At 36.6% G+C, this 26,573-nt stretch overlaps 1 protein-coding gene across 3 annotated transcripts in view; it reads right to left on the bottom strand.

Annotated features, from left to right (window-relative positions):
- Positions 1 to 26,573, bottom strand: part of EYS (eyes shut homolog) — a 774,985-nt gene that overhangs the window by 474,366 nt on the left and 274,046 nt on the right. For all 3 annotated transcript variants that reach the window (XM_069851470.1, XM_069851468.1, XM_069851469.1), the window contains one exon: positions 1,844 to 2,103. In XM_069851470.1, the coding sequence (XP_069707571.1) occupies positions 1,844 to 2,103 (260 nt within the window). The remainder of the gene's footprint in view (positions 1 to 1,843; positions 2,104 to 26,573) is intronic.

Below are 26,573 nucleotides of genomic sequence, written 5' to 3'. Positions count from 1 at the left end.
GATATTTTTCTGGCCTATCATTTATACTGGCAAGTTATTTTTGTCTTGTTAATTTTCTGTAATATTTATGTGCTTGTATTTCCTCTGTTTTCACATTTACCCATAATGAGCTTTACCTATTGTCTCCCATTTCATCAATACAGTAGTCTTCTTGTTGTTCAAGAGTCCTAGCCAGAAAGCTGATCTTGTACTCTGTAGTTGCATGACCTCTCAAAGTTTTCCACCATTTTGAATATACCTTTCTCAGTAATTTATTTTTTCTTGGAACATAACTGTTCTCAGAAAACTGCACTACGATTACCAAACTGTCCTGTCTTCCAATTGGGTTTCCTTTATGAAACTAATGCTTTTGTGCTTGTCTAGAACAGCATGGTCTAATATTCATCCTCTAATTTACTGACTCTTCAGTTTACTCATGCATGCAATTTATCTGCTTTTTTGATCTTTTACATGTAGAGTTTCTGTCGAATATAAGAATGGTTCCCCAGAGTCAGTTACAAATATTCTAGCATTATTTATTTTCTATAGCTTTGCTCATATTTCCTCCCCTTGTCTTCTGTTTCACTAAAGTTTAATTTCTATTATTAGCGCCAAGAACTGAATTACTTAAGAACAGAAAAATGTATTGATAAGTTAAGAGATTAAACATTCTATCATTTGCCCTAAGTTGTCCTTTCCTCCTCTGTTTCACTTGCTTTTAGTATGCAACATTTTGTGAGAAACTAATGGCAGGATTCAATGCCGAGTATAAGCATAACAGCTCAAAAAAGCTATTTACTCCCAATGGCCTTGATAAAACCCTTGCTGATTATTTACTGGGAAAGAATATAAGAAGGGATGTTTTTCGTACACTTCTTGGGAAGCTTGCTCTACTGAAGCAGTTCCTAAATTTTTGCAACAATATCCTACCATACAACCAGTTCTTGCAACCATCAACACACCAGCGTGTACTCTGGAATCATGACAGGTTTATTGGGAAAGAAAAGGAGGGACATGACAGACTGAAATAGAAGAATAAAAGAAAGGATGACACCTGCAGAAATTAAGTCCAATTAACTGCTTCCAATTAATTTTTGCATTTTACTGTCTCTCCTTTTTTTTTTGACAAGTCCTGAATAAATGGTTGCATTTTCCCCAGTGTGAATTATGCCTTTTGCCCCTTTTCATTACTGAGATATTTTCCACTTCCCAAGATTTGTTAACGATGTATGTTATTGGTTCACGTAATACTGATGCTAGTTCCCTAAAGATTCATAGCTGCAAGCATCAAGAATCCATGAAGATTCTATTAAAGTTCCCTGAGAATCTTGGCTGCAAGTTTTTTAGACTCTTGAGAAATCGTGCATAAAAATATTCTGAAAAGATTTTTCTGAGGAATGCTGACTTGATTACTCCCCTGATGTGCCAGGCCATCCTGACAGCTCAGCAGGAAGAATAATAATTTCCAGCTTGCTCCAATTTTTGTACTTCTAACAATTTGCATATGTTTTGTCTATTTCCGCCTGCCAGTTTTTCAATTCAGTCTGTCAAATCTGCTGGCCAGGTACATGCCTGTCGCTATGTTATTGTAATAATTGATCCAGAAATAGTAATTCTTAGTGCTGGAATCTAAACAACCATAGATTTAATAAGTACTATAAAAAAGAATGTAATAGTAGGCAAACTGACAGCTATCTTACTAATCTTTAAACATAACTGATAGACTTGCTGTAAATCATGGAAGTTTTGTATTTTGAAAAGTATATATTGTTACTTTCACTGAAGATAACATAAAATTCAGCACATATTTGCAAATTTTCTGCAACACAACAGAAAACAGAAGATAAACTATACCAACTGTTACCTGTTTTGCAAATGCACATTGGATTTCCATTGACTTGTGCCAAGCAGGTTGAATTGTTTATGCATGGATTGTAAGGCAGCTCGCAGGGACTGAAGCGCTGATGGCAGAAGTCACCAGTATAAAATGGAGAACAAATGCATACAAACTGCCCCGGCTTAACAGTTTCATAACACGTGGCTCCGTTCAAGCATGGTTCAGAATCACATTCATTTATATCTTCACTGCAGTCTTGCCCCATCCACCCAGCTGTGCATGCACATCTGAAAAAAAAAAAATAAATTAAAAAAAACCAGTTGCCATGGTGGAAGAATGAAAATCAACAACTTAACCTAATCATGTCCAACTGTTAATAAAAAAAATTTAAAAAATCAAGAGCCTTTTATTGTGCATAGCTATTTTTTCTCCCAAGTGTACCAGACCGCACTATGAATAAAAATTATGTTCAGATTTTTATCCCAAAATTTATTTGAGCAAAAGCAAAAATGCTTATTCTAAATCACAGAATTTAACCACTTGGAGAACTATCTGATTAAGTTAATGCAGACAGAATCATACGTGGATCTTCTTTAAGCTGAAACAACATCACAGGTTGCAATGTGCAATGTAAATTTAGGGTTTAGGATTAAAAACACGTCTTTTCATATGTCTGAAACTACTTAGTAGGTACTTCAGTGTTTGGGATAAAATGCACAGGTAGCATTCAGTACACTTTTAAGAAAGAAGGTAGGAGGTCAAAGGCACAATAAATGATAGAAGAATCCTCTTTTAGTGTTGTTCTTTCTATTTTTTGATTGCTCTTGTGAAGATCTGTTATTGACAACACAGAAAACTCAGAACAGAATGTACTTTACAGCTGACTGTAAAGAATCTGACTTCATGGATCAGGTAAATATCTGTTGTTAGTTACAACATGAATATGATGTAACATTGTAAAAATCAAAGATAACAACATCCTAATTATTTCAAAGTTTGTAGAGAAAATTTATTCATTAGCTATAATAAAAGAAGGCTCTATGAGCTTTACGAAGGTACAAATTCTTGCTCCCTTCACTGAAGTTAGAATTAAAATTAAGATGCACAACTGTTTTTCAAGACAGCAGACAAGACGAAAGATTAACTAGATTAGTTTTTAAATGTTTTGATTGATATTGATTTTGAGCATTAATCCATCTAAATATAGTTCGATCATTCTCATTTGCTGAAAAAAAATCTTAAATAATAGATCATTCAATGGTGACTCAATTAGGTATTTCTCTTCTATAAGGCATGGGTATTTTTTGCAAAGCAAAAGGTGAACTTGCCTCCTCTAAAACAAAGATGGGGCTCATTTGGAAATTTTTAATGTTCTGTGGAATTGGTCCATGGAGTATGATTTCCATGTCACGTGATGTTAAATGGGTACTACTAAGGGAATTTATAATTTTGAAGCCCTGAGTGCTTCAGCAATAAGAATTAAAAAATCAGATTAATGTATGTTTTTAGCGGGAAGAAAACCGGTTAGAATTATCAAAAGGCATTCAGGCATTGATAAAGTAACTATGACAAAAAACATATTCCAGGACTCAGTTATCAGTTACACCACCCAAAATTCATCTTTGGAAATATGGTTATGAATATACATGTTTGGTTAATTTGTGTTTAAACACAAACATACCTTTATTTCCTATACATGGTAGCATCAATTTGAAATCTGGAAGCAATACCCACTAAATAACACTGAATAGCAGTGAATTCACTTTCAGTGATTTGTTTACTACTCTTAAGTAGTCAATCCATAAAAGTAAGAGCTTCTACTACAAATTAAGTATCGCCAGATCACTGACACTGGACATAGTAGAACATTCTGTCCCAATAGATCAGAACAAGTATTATAGAAGTTAGTTGTTTCATAGCTATTCATTTCTTTCTTGACTTCATAAACAAATTTCTGAATAAATTACTGCCAATGAACCACTACAAAGTGATACGTAGTACCTTGTCTGTGCTCCATTTGTAGCTTGGAAAGCTCATTAAATGCAGAGCTGTTCGTTTCATGTTAGAAGAATGGGGTTCAGTTCTTAACTGGTCCAACTGTTTTGGGTGTAACTGAGGTGCAGAGAAGAAAACATGTTCTATTCCCTTCTTTTCCCTAATGAGTTTCATAACTGCCTTTGAGTTATCAAAACTGTTCTGCATGGCCATAGGGAACAAACATTATGTCAGACGGAGATCAATGAAACACAGCAATTATCTACACTACACAACTAGCCAGTCCTACCCTGGCTTCATGCCAGCTACCAACTGAGATGTAAAGGTCAATATTAATGCAAAGGAGACAATTAATAACATAGTTTTATTGTACTCTTATCTTTAGTATTAAGAAGTTGCTGGTTCTCATTAAATGGGAAAAATAGAACTGTCTTATCTTAAGGATCAGTTTATGAGTCAAGACAACATTTTATCTTAATGAGGACTGTTATTTAAACAATGTAAGTAGGTACTAAGTGTATTAAAAATTCCAACAGAATGAAGAGTAAAGTTTTTTAACTGTGGATTATCAATTAAACTACTGCAGATGATATTCCTGTAAATTATCTTTTCAAAAGGCAAAAACTCAAACATATTCTTTTTCAAAATGACCATTCCATTCACTGTATTAGAAAAATCAAGATGATTTCTAAGATGGTCAAGAAATTAGATCACATAAAGAAACACTGTTGCTCAACTTTTTTCTCTTCTCTAACCAACTTGAATAAAAAATTCTAATAATGTTCTGAAGATACAGTTAAGGTTTTCATATGCCTTCTAAAGAGAAAAATGTATATATGCTAGATGGTCTGTATGCAGCTTTGTGTTTCCAATTAATTTAGAAATAATACCAACATTTTTGAAATAATTTGCCAATATTTTTTGCCCATAAAAAGACAGGATGAGAGAATTGAGATTGTACAGCCCGGAGAAGAGAAGGTTTCAGGAAGACCATATAGCAGCCTTCCAGTACTTAAAGGGAGCCTTTAGGAAAGCTGGGGATTACGAAGTTTGTTGATATGAGGTCACCATTCCAACCATCAGTGGGGGGACATTCTCTTTAAACTTCCTTTTTTGACTGATGTACCTGTAGAAGCCCTTCTTGTTGGTCTTCACTTTCCTTCCCAATTTCAGCTCCAACTGCGCCTTAGACTTCCTGACCTCATCCCTACACAACTAGACAGCATCCCTATACTTGTTTGAGGTTACCCATCCCTGCTTGCACTACCTGTGATGTTCCCTCTTCTTCTCTAGTTTAACCCTCAGGTCTTGACTCAGCCATGCTGGCCCCTTCCCTTTCCTGCCTGATTTTCTACATACAAAGACTGAGAGCTCTTGCTCTTTATGGAAAGCATCGTTAAATATTTGCCAGCAGCTCTGCTCCCTTGTCTCAGAGGACCATGTCCCAGGGGGTCCAACTGAGTAATTTCTTGAAGAGCTGGAAGTCTGATTTCCTCAAATTTAGTGTCCTGACTATACTCCTCACCTGTCCTATATCCCTCTGGACCTTGAACTCCACCAGTGCATGATCACTGAAGCCCAGGCTTCCCCCAATCCTAATGTCACTGTGGAACAAACTCGTATTAGTGACTATCAGGTCCAGGAATCTCCTGGATTGCCTACAGCTTGTCATAATGTATAAGTTACTTTTCGTATATGAAACAACATTAGCATTGTGAAACTCAAAATTAAATAAACTGTACTGGACGCTTGTTAAGCTCTAGAAAGGAAATAAACTGGAAAATGTATTACATTTGCTCTTAAGAACAAAGAAAACCACTACCTTTTTTAACACATAATTGTAAATTGTGATGCTAAATATTTTACAAGGTCTTTCTCAAAAAAAATTGGCATTTAAGAAAAAAATACCAAATTACAGAAATTAAATTCCTAAAAAGTCATATCATACATTTCTGGATTAATTCATATTGCACAATTAAGCGAGCAGCATCTAATTCTTTCCTACCCTAATTGCATAATTGGTTTTTTTTAACTTTTATGAACAGCAAAGAAAAGATAACCCATCAGAAATACCAAGAATAGTCACATCCCACTCTTTTTATTCTACACTTTACAAGCTGTTGTGAGGAAAACTTTTGGGGAAAAATAAAGAAGCTAAAAATGTTGGGGTTTTGTTGAAAATAATCTGACAGTTTGTTGAAATTATATTTTAAGGTTAAATACTAAGGATTCTCTTAAACAGCAGAAGCTAAGACTTGGGGATACTGGTAGATGAAAAACTGGACATGAGCTGGTAATATGTGGTTGCAGGCTGGAAAGCCAATCACGTCCTGAGCTATACAAAAATAAGCAGCGTCAAGGGAGTTGATTCTGACCCTTTACTGTGCTGTCACAAGACTCACTTGGAGTCCTGCACTCAGCTCTGGGCTCCCCAGTACAAAAAAGACATGGACCTATTACAGCAGGTCCAGAAGACTGTAATGAAAATGCCTGTGGAAAAAGGCTGAGAGAATGGGGTTGGTCAGCCTGGAGAAAAGAAGGCTCTGTGGAGACTTAACTGAGCCTTTGAGTAATTAAAATGAGCTTATAAGAAAGGCAAAGAGAGACTTTTTCACAGGGCCTGTAGTGACAAGACAAGGCACAATGGTTTTAATCTGAAAGAGGGTAGATTTAGATTGGACATAAGAAAGAAATGTGTTACAATAAGGGTGGTGAGACACTGGAACAGATCACCCAGGGAAGTTGTGATGGCCCATTATTGGAAGTTTTCAAGGTCAGATTGCACAGGGGTTTAAGAAATTTGATCTAAGTGAAGCGAAAAATCTACCTGCCCCATTGCAGGGTCATTGGACAGATGATCTTCATAAGTCCCTTCCCATCCTTTTGGATGAATTCTATGAATCAATTACTTCTGCCACTACTTGTGTAAGGCTCTCATTGTGTGTTGACATGGCAGTGCAGGGGCTCAGCCTTGCCAGGTCTGAGATGGATGTTGCTGGTTTAACAGGTATGCTGGGTCCCATGGATGGCTGTCTCCCCTGCTCCAGTTTCAGGTCTGGGAATAAACCAGGAGGAGAGGGACAGTCCCTGTTGTTGTGTCTGTCCCCTCTTGCCTGAAGTCACTGCCTGACAAATTACAGCATTTTATGTTAGGAGGGCTGGCAGCCACAGCCAGACTGCAGCTGGAAGCCAAGGAGAAGTAAGTGAACTGCGACAGGGAAACACCCAAGAATGAGGATGAAACTAGTTCCTAAATCTGTTCCGTACTGGAAAATTAATACTAGCTTTTATGCCACTCTTTTCTTATATACTCTTAATATGGGACATATATAGTAATCTTTATGAATAGTAGCAATAGGGTAGATTTTTTTTAATGATTGAGGAAAAGTCATAAAGGATAGTAATGCCAAAGACTAAAATTCCTATTTCTTTTATTGCGGTGGTTAAGAAGACAGGAGTAATTAACTCCTGAAATAAAAATGCTGTGTTATAAACGGCCCCATTCATTCCCATTTTCTGAGGTGTGCCAGAAAACTATTGGTTAACATGAATAGTAGAAAGATCTTTTCTGCTTCAAACTCCTGAACTGAATCATACAGTCAGTGCAGGTCTACAACCAATCCCACCAATCCCCAAGATCTACCACTTGACTGTTGTAAAGAGTGCTGGACACTTTTAAAGCTTAAAGTATCTCAGCTTAGGGGACCATCATATTTTTAGGAACAGCAAGCATTATTGCTTGCATTTTTTCTGAGCAACTCTTCAGTTAAAAAGAAATTAAAATTACGTGTTGTGATTTAGATAAATTCCAGGTGTGTTCAGGTGTTGTCCTGGTCAACAATGGCATGTCAGTAGGTCTTATTCTTGAATAAGCCCTTCAGTTTATTTCTCAGTTTTGAGAAATACTAGGACATCCTTCATTATTACTATTACTACAATAGTCATCACCACTTCACTTTTTGTAAACTGAGTTATCAGTTTGAACACAGAGCCTGAACTATCTTCTCATCTTTGCAATTCAATGCCAGGAAGTAGTATTGAACTACCACTGCCATGGTTAGTCAAAAAGGAAGTTCAGCTCCTTGGGCTGTCAACCTGATGATGGGAAGTTTTATTAGAATTGGAATATACATCTTGACTTGATTTCAGTGTTGAAGCTCAGGGTGTAAAGGAAGAAGTTGCAAAGAAGCTCATCCATTATTTCTCAATGAGCTTGTGTTTGCCGTGACCAAGGGATAAATATCTTTCCAAACTATGGTATGTGTACAATAATTAAGTGGCCAAACAGGAAGAAATACCATCTCTTCTCTTCTCTTTTTACCTCTCTCCAAAGCATTAATTAGCAAGTGAGTAAAGAGTGATTTTTTTTAAAAAAACTAAAAGATGAACATGGAATTCACAATTAAATTACAAATGAAAGTCCATCTGCCCTTATCAACTGTTAGAATAAGACTGACAAGCTGAAATTAAGAAAACAAAATAGTAACTTTTGTCATACATAAAACAACAATTACTTAATTTAACAAAGACGTAGTTTTCTGGGATGATGGCTTGTGGGAAGTATATAGAATCATAAAATCATAGAATAACCAGGTTGGAAGAGACCTACCGGATCATCGAGTCGAACTATTCCTATCAAATACTAAACCATGCCCCCCAGCACCTCGTCCACCCGTGCCTTAAACACCTCCAGGGAAGGTGAATCAACCACCTCCCTGGGCAGCCTGTTCCAGTTCCCAATGACCCTTTCTGTGAAGAATTTTTTCCTAATGTCCAGCCTAAACCTCCCCTGGCGGAGCTTGAGGTCATTCCCTCTCGTCCTGTCCCCTGTCACTTGGGAGAAGAGGCCAGCACCCTCCTCTCTACAACCTCCTTTCAGGCAGTTATAGAGAGCAATGAGGTCTCCCCTCAGCCTCCTCTTCTCCAGGCTAAACAACCCCAGCTCTTTCAGCCGTTCCTCATAAGGCCTGTTCTCCAGCCCCCTCACCAGCTTTGTTGCTCTTCTCTGGACTTGCTCCAGAGCCTCAACATCCTTCTTGTGGTGAGGGGCCCAGAACTGAACACAGTATCTGAGGTGCGGTCTCACCAGTGCTGAGTACAGAGGGAGAAGAACCTCCCTGGACCCACTGGTCACACTGTTTCCAATACAAGCCAAGATGCCATTGACCACCTGCAGTCTTCCAAGTTGAATCTGAGGTTCTGGCTAAGAAAGCATAGATAAAACACTTGGGGAATGATAGCAAGTAATAGTAGACATGCATGGATGAACTCTTTATTGCATGCCTAATCATTCTAAGTGTATGAGAAGTTTGCATCATGGAATGCAAAATACATGTAGTAGTACGATGATATACAGTAGTACAGTAATGTAATACATGAACGGTAAATGCAATGGACCATGCTGCCATTACACCTCAGAAATAAAATCAATCCATATAAGAACGCTACAGTAAATTGTACATTAAGTATGCCCTAGGATACTTGGTTAAACTGGCTGAAACCACTTTCACTCGTCTCTGTTCATATGCCGTGTGAAGGTTGTTGAATATTATACAAGTCAATGTATTTCCTAAGTTAACACTATTATCTGTAAAACTATTATTTATTTTGAATATATTACTCTTCAAACTGTTCATGCTACTTGACCAGCTGATACTTTTGTATCATTTATTTAATAATAACAAAGTTAAAGCAATGAATTAATATAAGCTGCAGTTTAATCCCAACAGCCATTGTTAATATACAAAAATAACAATATATTGCTAGCATTTGTCCATTAGTTCAGTAGGAATGTGTGTCTTGTTGAGCAGTGGAAATTGAATAAGCAGTAGAATGCTAATCCAAGTCTCACATTTCAGCAATTCTTCTCTAATCAAGGAAAGTGTTGAGAACTTCTGTAAAAGACACCTAGCATACCTTTGCAAAGGCATCTGTAGTGATCCAGACTGGAATATCATTGCTAGGGGGTTGTAATCCGTATAACTGTTAATCTCAGTAAATGTGTACTGTGCTGCGCTATATAGCATGTAGAGCTTGGCCTTGTGATATGTGTTGTGTTGCATGGAGCCCTTGACAACTCAATAAACTTTGCTGGCTAATTTTAACAGAGGAGTCTCAGTATGTAAGACTGCAGCAATAATTTCTCCTGTGAACATCCTTTCTTTTTAACAGTAGAAACAATTGAGTTGTTTTCTTCTAAGAAAATACTATAAGAACTCAAATAACCATAATGGGGGAATCTTTCTGTAGAATCTTTCTGTAGAAAAGCATGCTGGCTTCCACGGGAGGCCCTTTTGATGCTGCACAACCTGGGATTCTCTAAAGGGATATAAGATTACATATTATGTTCTTTATAGTGTTAACTCCAATATGTGGTCTTCTAAGTGATATTTTATATAGAGTTTTGTGCCTTTCTTAGTGGGATCATAATGAAACATCACTTCCTGTTGCAAAACACCATCTTAGTCCCAATTTTAAAAGTAATAAATTAAATGTCCAAGCCTCATGGATTGTCCCTATGCTGCAGAAGCTGCCTTCTTTTCACTGACCATCCTGGACACGTCATCCCAGCATGGGATGACATAAAGGAAAGAAAGAAGCCAAAGGCCATGCCCCCATTGTATGGCACAAGTACAGACGATGTGTGAAGCAATATTTGGTGCATACCCAACATAAATGCTATGTGTTTTGCCTGGTTTACTTCAGATTAGTTCTAGTCTTGTGTCATGGACTGAATATCCAATTGTATTTGTATCACACAAAATACACTCTGAGTGTATCCTCTAATTTAGTTTCATCCAAAAAGATTCCAGTTTGCATGTATGAGGCCATTCAACATTGTAAGCCAACCAAGGCATGGTAACGGGGGATGTCTGTGAGATTTACTTAAAAAATCTACTCACAAAGTGAACTAAAACTCATTCTGGAGTAAGCTCCATTTCACCTAGGCAGTCGAGGGGTCTGGCCTTCAGGAACATTGTAGAACATACTAGACAGGAACAGACTTGTCTTTCAGTTATGCAATTCTAACCATTTGAAGTTTGTACATTGTAAGTTAAGACCTTTGAAGGAGCTGTTTTGTCTGTGGAGAAAAGTTAAGTTTCTTAGAAGTTCAGAACTCATATTAGTTGAATAGCTTTCAGAAGGAAACTCTCCATTTACTTACCTTCATCATCTATAAAGGAGACAATACAGGCAGGCTTATGAACTTAGGGTTCTTGGTCAGATTTACAAAGAACTATCTTGACCAAACAGCTTTCCTCAAATCTGAAAATACTCTCTAACTGTCTAAATAATTCAGGTCCTTTTTAAGATTTAATTCTATGGGTTGTTCATTTTTAAACTGTGCTTTCTTCTTCAATCTGATACACTATGAACCCCTGATGTTTCAGAGTGTTCCTTTACTAAAATGGTAGTCCAAGAGTGAACAGTTTCAAATAAATTTCTCATAGAACTGAAAAAGAAATGGTTTTAAGGGGTTTTTTTGGTATGTGGATCTGGCAGATGTTACGTAATTGTAATAATTATAACCATAATAATACTAATTCCTCCTAGCTTTTTGTCTTCCTAAGCATTGAAGCAATAAGCATGACAATTATCTTTTAAAAAGCAGGCATAAAACTGAACTATATTAGATATGTAACTGTTAATTTTTGTCACATCCTGCTAGAAGTATGATACCATAAACCGAAAGCTCTGCAACAACTGCTTGATTCCACCTTAGTTTTTACTATTTTGAAAAGCTAGACCTATATCTTGAGAATATATTTTCCTAAGCACATGTTAAAATAACTTTGTACCTTCTCTTTCTGAAGACATCTTTTTCTTCTTTTAAATTTATGAATCAGAAATCAGAAAGATTAACCCTTTTATATAAAAAACCATGAAGTACAATACAAATAAATAAACGAAATCTGCAGATACAATACAGTGAACCCTTCAGCTTATTTCTAAAGCTGGAAATAGAAATGCATATTGACCCCAAACTAGAGAAAAATGATTTGGGAGCTACGCTGCTGGTAAGAGACATAAAAGGATTATGTTTCTGCTACTATAATAGTGTGCAAGTGTGGCTTTTGCACGTTTGATGTACACAGGAAAACTATGGAGGGCTTAGGTAGTTTTCATACCCTTCCTGTTTACTTGCTTCAGCTTTTTTATCCTTGTCCTTTTTCTCATTTTTTAGGTTGTATTTTCTCTATTGTGTACACTTTTGCTCACCTAATCCTCTGGTCACATTCTTCCTCTTAGTAACAATAACTAAAAGTTATTCATAATACTCTGCGTATTCAGGAGCATGACACAAAGAAAAAATGTTTTAGAAGAACACATAGACAAAGTTGGTTTTGCTTATTTTATAAGTATTTCTTCCTTAAACCTCTTTTTGAAGCAATGATTTCAGACAATCATAGGGAAACAGCTCAATGAGACAACAAACTACATTTCAGCTTTTATTTTCAGGTCTAGTTCAGCTGCAATGCACACAATTACGTTTTAAGAAACAAAATTTGATATCCTACCAAGGGTATTTCAACTTGAACTCCCCAGTTTTTTAATGCAGCTATTTCTTTTTCCTGTTTTCCTTAATTGAAATACAAGATGCTTCCTATATCAGACTGGATCCAACTTTCAGACTACTGGACCACAGAGATGAGGTAAACTCAGTTCTTTTTCAGATCAATCAAGCTATTCTCGTACTTATCTCAAGAAGGATTTTGCAGCAAATCCTCCTATCTGCAGAACCAGACGAAATTACATTGTTTACTGTTCTGACTGGGAAACGTTAAAATAATTAAAAGTCACCAGTAAAACTGTCACTAGACATTAGAAGGAACGCTCGTGGTTTAAAAAGCACAAACACTGAACACTTAATTAAGGATGACAACAAAACAAGTAAAACTGAGCATTATTACTGTCACTAAGGTCATATGGCTTAGAACCAGAAAATACATAGAGTTTGATATCAGCAGTCTTGTTCATAGACTGTGAACACAGAAAAATGTTGGTAAAGTGCCTTCCCATCGGCCTTACCTCAACTGCATTTGAGATACAGAAGGAATTAATTAAAAAATAATAATAAAAAATTGGGTGGAGGTTTTTTTGTTTGTTTTTTTTTCATTTTTCTTTACAGTTTTGGTTATTGTCTAGGGCACAAGGAAAATCTTACCATATTCAAGATTTTTAAAACAAATTATAAAAAGATTAAAAAATACTGAATCATATCTTAAAAAAAAAACCAGAAAAAGACCAGGCTCTTAATTCTCCTAAATTCCTCACATTGCATCAGAAGAGTGTCATAGCAGTGAAAATTTTGAAGTTCAGCTTTGCAAGTTAGTCTACAAGGCAGGGTAAAGATAAATAAATATCTGTCTAAAGCTGTGTTCAGTGTGTAAAATGATTTTCTGAGTAACAATATTAATTTCTGGAATTACTGCAGGCCATTATACAGAGCGTCTATGCATTCTGGCACGTGAAGCTGCTCTTTTGCATAACATCATCTATTAAGTAAACCTGCTTTAGACTTCTTTCTGTTCCTGACAAAATGCAAAGGGAAAGGAGGGTACACTCTTTTTTATCTTACCATCTGTTGTCACTAACATCAAGAGCTGCTTTCTTTGCCTATGTGTCCTTCATCCTACACTGGAACAACAACAATCAGTACAACAGCAACAAGGTAACTCAAGACTCCACCCAGCAATCTGAGGGAAAACATGTAATTTGCATCCTTTTTAACAGGCAAAACTTCTCCAAAGATTGAGTCTGCTAGAAAGAAAACTTCATTTGTGAAAAAAACTTCATTTGTGAAAACACAGCATCAGTAAATCAATACTATTGTCTAGTATCTTGTATGGTACTGAAATGGTTTGGTAGAGAAAAAAAAAAATTATTTCATTCTTTGAAGAATCAGAGGAAATCAATTGTCATGCAGCTTCCAAAAAGAAGATGTTACATACAGATAATCTGTTGGAGCTCAGATGTCAGATAAACCAGCTACTGGGAAGGTTCTTCATCTTTGAAGGATACCTGAACAGGAGTCTTCCATTTCCCTAGTCACTTTGTTGCTTGTCCTGCTCCATGTTAATTTAATGTCTTCCATGAAAGATCTAGCAGCCATGGGTTTATTGCTGCACCTATGGAAACTGTTGCCTTCAGCACTATATAGATAATGCTGCACCAAAAAAATAAAAGCTATCACCTGCAAGCAGGTAACAGCTCTTGCAGGAGAGGCATTTATTACATTAGGGAAGTTTACCAATGCAATAGTAGTTCTGTGAATTGCTCTCAAAGGTCTTCACCAAGTACAGAGACATGGCACTGATTACAGAAAAGAAAAATGAAGTAAAGTTCTGGCAAAAGAAGATACTTTTGCTCTAGGGGAGTAAAGGAGAATTTCCTGGTCTGTTTCTTCCACCACAAAAAAGACGACCAAGTAAAGGTAATTGCTAATCTTTATTAGCAATAAGTAGCACAGCAGCATGAGGTGGTAGATGTCATGCTGCAACTCTGGAATTTTATGAAGCAAAGCAATACTAATCTAATCCTGAAGATAGATTACTGAGACATATAAAAAATGGCTGAATGTAATGCACACTGATTCAGAAGCCTATGCAAATGGCCTCTGCATAATGATTTGAATAATTTGAATGATTTGAACTGATTTGACAAAGAAACAGTTCTCTCCCTCACGTTTCTGACTGTATTTGAACTCTGCAAACACTTTTGTCATTTAAGCAAAGTATCTTTATCAGCTTTTTTTTCCTGATGCTCTATTTTTAAGCTGCTTTCAGGACTGTCAATTGATCTTTACCTTGGGTCTATTCAAGCTCCAAGAAGGCATATCATAGAAGAAACTCTATGTCTTTGACTCAGTCTGACATCTAAGCACTATCAAATCCAGGAAAGGAAGCAATGGCATAAGTCCCCATATTTTTTAACAAATGTATTAATATTCCATACATTTTTTTATTACTCCATATACAGAACATATTGAATACTTTATGCCTGGAACCAAAAGATGTCTCTGATAATCAAGGATAGCTGTGATATTCAGTATAGCACAGTACATCAGGTCATCAGGACATCACAACACTTAGACATACAGTACCCACATTTATACATTTTAAGAGTTTTATTCAAGAATTTTCAGCTCTCACCAGCAGTCAACTATACATCAAACTTAATCTGGTGAATCACTTAACATGTGAATAACTCTCACAATGCTAATTTTAACATTATAAACCCCAGTTTTCAAAGGAGCATATATGAAATAAAACATTTGCAAAATCTACAGAGCTGGTCAACATCAATACTCACAGTCCAGAAAATACTTTAGAAAAGATAAAGAAGAAAAGATGTTTCTGTTCTCACATTTGTTATTAGAATAACAGAGAGGAAAAAAGAAAGAAGGTTTTGCACAAACTGACCTCCTTTATTGATTTAAGCTAATATGTCAAATCCTACTCTATTACTATTCACCGCACTGTTTATATCTCAGTTTAGCCCCACTGGGTGGCAGATGAACAATGAGCAGTACATCTTTCCCCTTCTTCAGATACAATAGGGAAAAAAGGAGAAGACCCAAAGGCTGAAATAGGAAATAGATGGATTAAAAACTAATAACTACTAATACTAATAATACAGAAAATACATAAATACTCAGTTGCAGATTGTGCTACAAACCATGGATGCCAGCACCCTGTGAGCAAAGCAGTTCCCGGTAGTGCAATTGACACAGCTGACACTCAGAGATCACAAAAACCTGAACGGGTCACAGGGCAGCAGCTGGACTCAAAGCAGCATGGCCAGTAGGTCCTGGAGGGTTATCAAATTGATTCAATCAATTGATTTTACCCTAGTCAAAGCCAGGGCAAGGGGGACTGTAACTTCCAACAAATAACTGAGGCAGTATCATTTCATCTTGCCACAACTAAATTTACCAGTGATCACCCAATACAGGCCTTGCTTAAGTTTGCCTAAGAAGAATTATTTAAGTAAACCCATGAAACATTTTATAAAGAAATGCCACAACCTCCAGAAATAGAAACAATAGGAAAAAAGCAAGTAAGTATTTTAAGTTCATCTCAGATTGTATTTCTCAATATTAAAAAAATGTGTCCATATGTAGCAACATGCTGCTCAGACACTGAAGTCTCAAGATGAGGTAGATATACAGATTCTGTTAAAAAACAAAATTTGACTTGTCATGTCCTGGTAACCAACATTTCAAAAATAGCTTTGTCCCTAAAAAGATTATTGTTCTGATATAAAACTATAAAAGCAAACAACAAAAGATATTTTCAATTGGAGAGTCAGTTAAGTCTTTATCTACCTTTGATATCTACTGTAATATTATGGCTGTCTCCCTGAGTTATTTCAGTAGAGCAAACCTATGAAAATTTTATGACTGCCCCCTCCAGACAGGGAATGAACGAGCCTGAGAGGCATTCATAACAATACTTATTGATGCTCATAGAGAGGTGTGACTTTTGTGCTTGTTCTCCCTTTTCTCTATGTGTGACCTTCAAAGATAAAGGCTTCCTATTATAACTGTGATAGATCTCTTTTTTTTTCACACATCCAAACTGGCATTTGATGGAAGCAAATATGATAATTATGGATCCTGCATTAGTCTGTTTGCTGTTGCTGAAGAGCGAGCACAGTTTTATAGAGGACTTCTATTACTGTACTATCTATAATTGCAGTGTAAATAAACTTTGCTATAATACTTCTATTGATCTAACAGAACATAACAGTTTAAACCCTAGACAAACCTAAAAGACTATTAACTAAAATTCGATTGCACATAGAAACTAGTGGTGGGGAAGATGATGTTGATTTTCTAATTATGTATTATGTACAGTTTACTTATATTAGAATCATTTCACGTATCTTGTGCATGTGAACATATATTTCATATTGTACTATCATATGTGAGCAATCATTTCAGAGGCAACTGCTTCAGCTGAATAATTCATACTACTTCAAATATGTATTTTCTAAACATACAGTTACAGTCTTCTAAAAAACTAATTTTGTACCTGCTAGGCCAATGTTTTTTTTTTCTTCAAATATATTCTTTTAAAAGGAAAAGCCTTACACTCATTTATTGTACCATATCTTAAATGGAAAAATAATACAAATCAAAATAGAACTCTCTTTTTACTTCCATTACCAATAGACTATATGCTGCCACTTTCATAGGTGCTAGATTTTACTCTATTCTATTAATAGTTCTGCAGAATTCTTTTTCATGCATGTTGTCTTCATCATCTCAGTGACCTGACACTGGTAATATAATCTAGCTATCTAAGCTATCTGAGCACTACTGATGGAAATCAATGCTGTCTGGTTTAGATAGCATTTCACTACTGAACTGCTTGACAAAAGTAAAACGTATTCACCTACACTACAACTAAAGATAAAGTTGGGCTTCATTTTCTTCCTCTTTTCTCCCAAACAGAGAAAACACTGTCTGCATATAGTCTGTACATTGTTAGTAATAAGGAAATTGTGACTGCTATTCTTTAGAAGATTTTTCTCTACTCCCAAAGAAAATGCCACATAATTGAAGATGAATCTTTGATTTTGTTTTGTCTGGACAGTTATTTCAGTACAAAATAAATGCAGATAACAATTTGGCATTAAAACTGACATAATTAATTTATAAGACAATGTTACTTAAACACTTCAAAAATGCCTTAAGAAGACAGGTTAAAGGACCATGCCTATGAAACCAGTGAAATCTGTTCTAAGAACTGCAACATGTAGCTTTTACTAATGACCCTTGAAATATAAGGAAAAAAATATAGATTTCATAGTAAAGAGAATTGTGATCTACATCCTGTCCTTTTACATGGAACTCTCTATTACCCTTTCCTCAGGGTTCAAAATGATATAATGCCAGCAGCAATGCCTAAAATCTTTTCTAAATTTTGCTACTTTGTGCATTTATTAGACACTGCCAATGCATGGAATGCCTAATCTGTAGCTAACAGTGACAGATGGTTTCCCCATTCACTTCTAATGAGCAATTTTTAAAGTGTCAGCACTGTTTTTTGTTTGTTTGTTTGTTTGTTTAAACTTCCTCTTTTACTAATGTTTCCAGAACAAAGGGGAAAAAAAGTCAGAGTGGTTTTAGGGAACTGTTAAATGAATGGCAAAAGAAGAAGAAAAAGGAGTCTGTTATGAATCATGTATAATAAAAAGATTATAACTCATTTGGATTAGAAATAATGAGGTAGAGAAGTCTACCTTGAAAACCTTTTCTGTCACTCTGCAGTTCATTGCTTATCTTTTTTTTTTCTATCCATTCTAGTTTTCATTCTCATTCTTCCTCATCTCCAAGAATACTTAGTTGTGGCAGAATTTTTGTTACTGACCAGAGATGTAGCTACAGAAGACAAGCCATTGAATTTCAATTTTAATATTATTGCTATATAACATGTTGGGAGTATGACTTCCATTGAAGGTCAGTCAGTCAGAAAAATGCCAAGTATTAAAAGTTACATACTCACTTTAAGATAACCACAAACAGCTTATGGCAAGACAAAGAAATTAAAGAAAATTGTCAAAGAAACAATACTACCTGATGACATTTGCATTAAAGACAGTAGGGCTTTTTTTTTGTTCTGTTGTTTTTATTTGTTAGACCAAATCTCATCATAAGCACCCAGCTTTCTATCTCTCTTGCACTTCTTAAGCTTCATCCACCCTTTCATCCAGCACCTTAGCTCATTTGTCTGCCTTGTAATGAACCACCATCTTCAAACCTGAATAGCAGGAGTATTCTGAGATGATCCAAACCGTTTCTCTAAAACTCTGCTTCCTTCATCTCAATGTCTTTGAGAAAATGCCAGATTAATTTGTTGAACAGTTCCTTTTTTAAAAAAATGAAATCCATGCGGTCTTGTAATGCTGTTTGAGCAAGCTCCTACAGGAACGACTCTTCCACCTCTGAAAAACTATTTGACTAATGCTATTTTTAAACTTTCTTTATCCTTAGATGCAAATAATGTCTATGTCTCTTACATGCACCAGAATACTGAGTTCACCTCCTCAAACACATTTCAGGCTACTCAGTGTGTTCTTACAAGCACACAGTTTTAAAATTCGTCCTTGCAAATGACTGACATATTTCTTCTTTGGCTCTCACTCCTATTGTTCTTCTAATTGTGTGTGTCCACATTTCTGTGCATTCAGCAGTGACCTTGATGTCAAAAAGTGTAGGTTTGAGGAAAGGCAAGAGGTACCTCTGAGAGAAAGGACACTCAATCTGCTCGTTGCCCACACTCTGTCAATGTAGGCATAAGAATCGGGCCAACTCAATATTTCTTCTCCAAATCTGTTACAAATTAAGCCAACCTAAGCTTACACAAACTGGTACCTCTATCCCATCTCATCATCTCAGGGAGAAGAAATGAAAGTGAAGTTTACATTCATGTTTGGGGTTATTTTTCGCAATAGTCTCACTTCAGCCATAGAAAAGAAATGAAACATAATAGAAATACAGTCCAATCTTTCTTTCTTCTTTAACCATTTCTTTCATGTTTGTTTTTTTAATGTTTCCATAGAAATCTCATGATCAGAAATTGTTGAATTAATAACACTCCAGGTGTATCTTACAAGTACTAGGTAGAGAGGAATGATCACCTCCCTCAGCCTGCTGTTGATGTTATTCATAATGCAGCCCAAGATGGTGTTGGGCTTCCTTAGTGACCTCATGCACACACCTCCACTGACTATCAGCTGGTCTTTATACCTGGCAATACAGACAATTTTTTCTATGAGGATATTATGGTAAATAGTGTCTAAAGTCAAGATAAACAACATCAGCAGCCTTCCCACTGTCTGTCAAATTAGTTATCTCATGAAATGTTATCACCAGCCATGCTTAGACTTTTGTGAATCCATGTTCCCAACCCCTTTTGTTCCCATCACAAGTGTGGAAAAGGTTTCAAGGGTAATTTGCTTCATCATCTTCCCAGGGATCAGGGTGAAGCTGACTTGTCCACAGTCACATAGATCCTACTTCTTGCCTTTCTTGAAGATAGCAGTGGAATTTTCCATTTCTAGTCTGCATTTTTCCACTTTTTTCCATTCCGTTCTCTGTCTTTCTTCCAAAGCTCATGAACTTCTCCAGTCATCAAGACTTTTTAAAGATAATCAAGAGGGGCCCTGTCATGACATCATCCAGCTCCCTCAGGACTCATGATGCATCCTGCAGCATCAGAATCCTGCAGCAGGGAATTTCCCAGTATGTTCACACTTCCTCCCCAGTGTTGCCTCATGGCTTAGGTTTACCTGCTTCAGATGCTTCACTGGACACAGCTTCCAGTCCCCTCTCTGCTACCAGTTCATTAAACCTATGCAGTAGTTGCAGAACTACAGGCAGGACAGGAGCCCTCATCCTGTTGTTGATGTCACAAGAATCCAGTTTTTATCACCTCTGGAGTTTCCACTTCTAAACCTCCTAAGCACAGAATCTCCCTGGTCCTCCTTCACAATGGTTAGGAGTTCAGGTTCTTGGTCTTGGAGTTCAGGTCTTGGAGAATATAATGTTGTTCTCTTCATCCACAAAGCTGTGCAGTGTGTTGACTGCTTCTGGCAGGCTCGTTTACTTGGCATCACAAATGTTCCTGCAGGCAAGGGCATAGCATGCTCTGGTTCCAGTCTTAGCAAGAGGCTGCAGCGCCAGGCCTGCAGAACTATGATACATACCACCTGAGAAGCTCAGTCTGCTTTGAGGTCTCTGATGTGCTGAGGTAGCTGCTCCTGAGGACGGTCAGGAACAGTGCCCTGTAGCACATCATTGCCTAAGTGCCCAGTGTCATCAACAGAGTTTCTGGCCAACTTCTACACTACAGCCTCTGTTGGCTGTTCTCTAGCCCTAGTAGTTACATACACTCTTTGTAGCATTTGCTGAAAGAATGCATGACTGTCGCTAACGAGGAGTCAACTGGAAACAAAAAAGTTCAAAGCCTCCATCAATCAAGAAAATCTAACAACAAGACTTGTGGGAAACTGCTACTGTTTGCTCTCAGTCACTGCCTCCTGTAGCTATTCCTTTGTAGGAGCAGCTGGCACCCTGGAACTCCTCAGAGTTCATAACAGTCTTCTGATAACCCAAGAATCAGTTCCCAGAAAACCTAGTGTATCTCAAGCAAGAGCCTAGAAATTGCTTTGCAGGCTGCTTCATCTCTTAGCTGACTGTTAGCTGTGCTCATCTATCTGTGTATTATTTACATTAGGAAGTGTTTAAACTGCCCTATAGGTATGATGAACTGGGATAACTTGTCGCATTTCATGCACTCTCAAAGCTATGCTTCAGGTACCTTATTATCTTAGAAACTATTTTTTACTCAGAATCAAAGAATCATAGAAAAGTTTGGGTTGGAAGGAACCATTAAAGGCCATATAATCTGACTCCTTCTGCAATGGGGACATCTTCAGCTCTATCAGGCTGCTCAGAGCCCCATCCATCCTTACCTTGAACATTCACAGGGATGGGTTATCGACGGCTTCTCTGGGCAACCTATTCCAGTGTTTCACCACCCTCACTGTAAAAAACATATTCCTTATTTCTACTCTAAATCTACCCTCTTTTAGTTTAAAACTATTACCCCTTGTCCTGTTGCAACAGCCCCTGCTAAAAAGTCTGTCCCTGTCTTTCTTATAGGCTCCCTTTATATGTTGAAAGGATGCAACAAGAGCTTCCTTTGCTCCAAGTTGAACAATCTCAACTCTCTCAACCTTTCTTCATAGAGGAAATGCTGCATCTCTCTATCTTCATGATCCTCCTCTGGACCTGCTCCAACAGGTCCATGTCTTTCCTCTGCTGAGAGCTCCAGAGCTGGATGCAACACTCCAGGTGAGGCCTCACCTGAGTGGAATAGAGGAAAAGTTATCACCTCCCTCAGCCTACTTACCACTCTGCTTTTGATGCAGGCCAGGATATGGCTGGCTTTCTGGGCTGTGAGCACACATTGCTGGCTCACGTCCAGCTTTTCACCTATCAGCATCGCCAGTTCCTTCTCCACAGGACTGCTCTCAATCCTTTTGTCCCCCAGCCTGAACTGGTACCAGGAGAATATGTCAATACTCCCTCCTATTCACCTGTGAGTTTATCAAATGATCATTTCATGTCTCTTTAGGTGTCTTTAACTGAAAATATTATAAAACCTGTACTTAAAATATGTCAACTAGTGATTAAATATAACAGGAGGAAAAATTATGCTGTTCAGGAAGGAGAAATTGATGAACTGTTTTGCAGAGGGGAGGTATTTTCCAGGTGCTTACTGTGTGTTGCCTTAAATTTCATATTTTGTTTTGATTTTGAATAAAAATACCACTATCCTTTCAGAAAACTGATGAATAATGGTCAAAATATGCCCTAAGGGGTGCAAAATGTTAGTGGGTTTTCAGTAGATGTTACCTAGATGGCACAGCAATATTTTGTTGTTTGCCTAAGGCAACAAAAATCCTAAAGCTGATTTTACATGCTGCAGTATAACAAGCCACACACTGCAGATTTCCACTTGTTAGCAGTATTATGAGAGATAAAACCATAAAACATTTGCTGTCTTTGGAGGAAAGACTTGTTTGTGCTTTCAAAAATTTCTTTAGCTAATTCATTAGTAAATCTCCTGACTGTATATAAATCTTTTGAATAAGTTTTTGAGTGCAGACATACCTTAGTACTATGATTGAAAAAGAAACCTTACAAGTCAGAAACAAAGATAAGTCAGAAGTGCAGCAGACAAATGTTTTGGGAAAGGTATCCACAGCAAGAGAGGAAGAGCTGGCCAAAGAACCCTGAGGAAATGCCAGCTAAGAAGCCAGATGCTGCTTGCAAAAAAGTGTTCCAGAGTTTGGCATCTGGGACCATTAAATGCCAAGCTGATCCCCATCTGTGGGAAAAGCTGTTTACTGCTTCTGGGGGAGAAAAAGTAAGAAACCGTATAGTAGTAGTTTAAAGGAGTGCCAGTATAAACAGAAGGCAGACTGAATTCAGCATTCAAATTATAATCGTATCCCAATTTACTTTTGAATTCTGTGATAGCTTAAAATCCGTTCATTTAGAAATAAGCATATCTTAAAATTATACTGCATAAACATGCATGTCTTTATTTATGGATCTTTCAGATATTCACCCATCCTTAATTTAGGAATCACCTGCTTACACAACTTATCACAGAAAGAATCTTGCATAGTTCTGAGAAAATGCAGAGGCTCATTTTAACTTCACTGTTCCAAATAAATCTGCTCCAGAAGGTGGAGGGGGAAGAAACAGTGAAACAGCATGCTGTTTTTCTGTAACAATATTATAATTAAAGTTCATGGTATGCATAACTGAATACATCCTAATGACAGAAGACTAGGCCTTTTTAAGAACTCAGCACAGGTACATGACACTACTGAAAAACTGTTTTTTTATTCTGAAAAGATGATGGGAATTCAAGTGCTAGGAAGCAAAGAGGAGAGCTACAGAGCAAGTCGTATTTGGGAATAGACTGAGAAAGTAGCAGGAAGGAGACAGAATAATTCTAACTTTGATTGACAGCATGGTACCCAGATTTCCAGCAGGTGTAATGATTACCCAAGTAAAGATGAAGAAAGATGAGTACAGCATGGTTAATCAAAGAAGCATTACTAAGGAAGACTATAGCACAGTTTGAGATGAGTTCTGAGGTTATTTAAAAGAAACTGCACTATAAACACAACCCATTATTTCAACTGGAGCCTAAAGGGAGGTGAGAAAACCAGGGCATTTTACAGGACAGCATAACCAACAAAAGAATTTAAATAAAGAACATTTAAATATCTGCACATTAACAGTATTTCTCACAAGTTACTTTCATAACTGATACATGTATCTGTATCTCCATTTGCAACAGACTTATATTTATTGAAGATACAATGGAAGGAATTCATGCTTTAAAGTCTTAGACAGTAGAGATTCTGGATAGAGCTGAGGTGCTAAGGACTGGCATTGTTAGACTCACTAACAGTATCATCAGCTGAGTCCCTGAGTCCTAATATACTGTGAGGATGATTGTTCTATATTTATTCATTTTTTTTATAAAAGGAAATGTAAAAAAAAAAGTAGTAAAGAGGAAAGGATAAAATCCAGGTATAAAAATAGAACAGGAGTTCAGTTGTTTAGACAGAGATTATAAAGCGGTGTCTTAGTGGATGAGTTAATCTGCTGACAAAGGAAACACTGAAGGAAACACTAAAAGTGTTATAAAAATATAAGACCAATAGATGGCATAAGGAAATATACTAAAGTAAGTCTAATTTCCTGTTTAATATGGAGAAGTCCACTGGTATTTTTAAAAAGAAAAGCTGCAACAACACTCTTAGCATCCTTATACCAACATCAATAATGAATACTGATAAAACGGCAAGTGGCATGAATCCATGGGATTCAAAGAGGATACACAGAAAGGATTGACTACTTTGGAAAGACACTTGTTAATTCTCCAACAAGTTAGTTTATCAGCTGAATAAAAATTAACTGATATGAAACAGGATCTATGTAGCAGATGACTCAGATTTAAAATTCCAGGCTTGACTATTGATTTATTATTTCTTATTGTAATTTTTTTTATTCTGATTTTTAAAAATAATTATATGCAACAGCCAAGGAGCTTGCCTTGTTCTGTTTTGTTTTCCTGTCAGCATGTTATTTATTCTCCTATGATATAAACCCTAAAGAAAAACATTCACTTCTGGCATACTTGCTGATCCTGCAGTTTTGGCAGCAAGTTTTCATATTAAGGTTCAAACATGAATAGCACCAGGTAAATAAATTAACTTAAAAGAGAACTTTTAAATTAGTAATTATGGTTTGTCTTATTATCCTCATTATTACAAATCTGGAACTTAGTAAAAAAATGTTTGGTTTTGTATTATATTCTTGACAGATGTATAAAAGTATTGGTTTCTATTATGTATTTTAATACTCTCCTCTTAAAAACTACGGCAAAAAGACAATATGTTGATCCATGTAGCTAAGCAGTGGCAGTGACCAACATCTGATCCTGAGGACATAGAGTCATATCTTAAAAATTAAATGTAGTATTTAGAAGGGGATAACTGGATTCCAAATCTCTAAGAGAAAAGAGAATTGGCACTTTTTACTTGTGCCTAGGCATTATTTTAGAGAAGCTCTAGTTAGTCTGGACCAAACTCAGACCAGGAACTGCCTTGAGAGTGCAACACTGATAGATAATGTTATTTCCTTGCCTCTGTCCATGTTCTGGCACTGTTTAGGTTCCTGGTGTGAGGTTCACAATTTTCTGAATTTTTTGAAGGTGATCACACCACTGCTGGTATTTGATATTATTTCTAACTTAAATTAATGTAGAGGGTAGATAACATAAATTTCTTGTATGCCTTTGATAAAACTAGTTTACTGTCTCTTAAGTATATGCAAATCCATCTGAAAACAACAGTTCTTGAAAAACTAGGCAACTTTTTGTGCTAAAGCATTGTATAGACTAGGACAACTCTAATAATTGAAATAAATTTGCCTTAGATAATATAACAAAAACATTGGTTTAGGTTTATTTTCCATGTGGTTACTGAGTCTTAAGCTCCCAGTTTCATCTACAGATATTTCTAAGTAAGTTGGTTTTGTTTGGCTCACCATGATCCTTGTATATAATAATTCAATGATATTTGTAACTTTCCTGGTCTGTTACATCAACTAGGACAAAAAACTCTGTGTGTAGTGCTTACAGTTCAAACCAATTCTCTTGTAAACATTTTCTGTAACATTTCAGTGTACAGAAACTGTACTGAACTTTTTTTTTTTTTATTGAACAATAAGGAGGCCTTGGATTTACTTATACATAATTGACCCAGCTATGAAGAAAATCAGGAGGAGCCATATTACCTTCTGCAAAATCCACTGTGCTTCCAGGGGACGAAAAAATAAATTAAATGTAAGGATAGGTAAGGTTACACGGTGGCATTCAAGCACCTAGAATTGTCCTTGAGTACAGTGAAACAGCACGTTTGCCTACACAATCCATTATACCTTGTAAGAACTCAAACTGCCACAATGTAAAAGCTAAGCAGACATAAACATTATACATCTGTAAAGCTATTTTGCCTTAGTAGAATGCAAAGAACTTCAGATTTCACACAAATAACAACAACAACCCAAAAAGATATTCTTTAACAAATTGTTTTATATCCCAACAGAAATAAAAGAGTGAAAAAAGCTATAAAAATATTTTAACAGTTTTTCTCAACCTCACTAGACTCTTTCTGTTATGGGACTGAAATTTTTTTCACCAAAATAGCACTGTATTAAAATGCAGTTCTAGGATAATGCACTGTTTCAGTTAAATTCTGAACATAAACTAATGCAAACAAAAATTATATTAATTATATTATATTAGATTATTTAGCTTAGTGTAAAGATCTACTTCTTTATTTGCATTTTTATGTATTAAACATCCATTTGGGTGCAAAGCTGGGTGTGTCTGGGGTTTTAAGCAGTTTGGCAACAACAAAGGAGAGAGAGGGAGGTGCGGGAAAAGGCACTGCCTGTTCTCCCCTTCCCCCAGCCCGTCCCCCAACCTGCAGTGGGGCTGCTGGTGCTCGTTGAGCTGTTTATGCCATTGTGGCCAAGAGATTTGCACACTCTGAACAGGCAAGAGCACCCCTGATTGCATGTGTGTGCCCAAAGAGTTCTCTCTGTTGGATTTCATTGAAGTGGTGATTATTTTTATATTTCCTTTTTTTCTGCTAC

The sequence above is a fragment of the Phaenicophaeus curvirostris genome, chromosome 2 (assembly GCF_032191515.1).
Source record: "Phaenicophaeus curvirostris isolate KB17595 chromosome 2, BPBGC_Pcur_1.0, whole genome shotgun sequence".
NCBI lineage: Eukaryota > Metazoa > Chordata > Aves > Cuculiformes > Cuculidae > Phaenicophaeus > Phaenicophaeus curvirostris.
The sequence above is the reverse complement of the archived record's forward strand: the minus strand, read 5'-3'. Positions and strand labels throughout refer to the sequence as shown.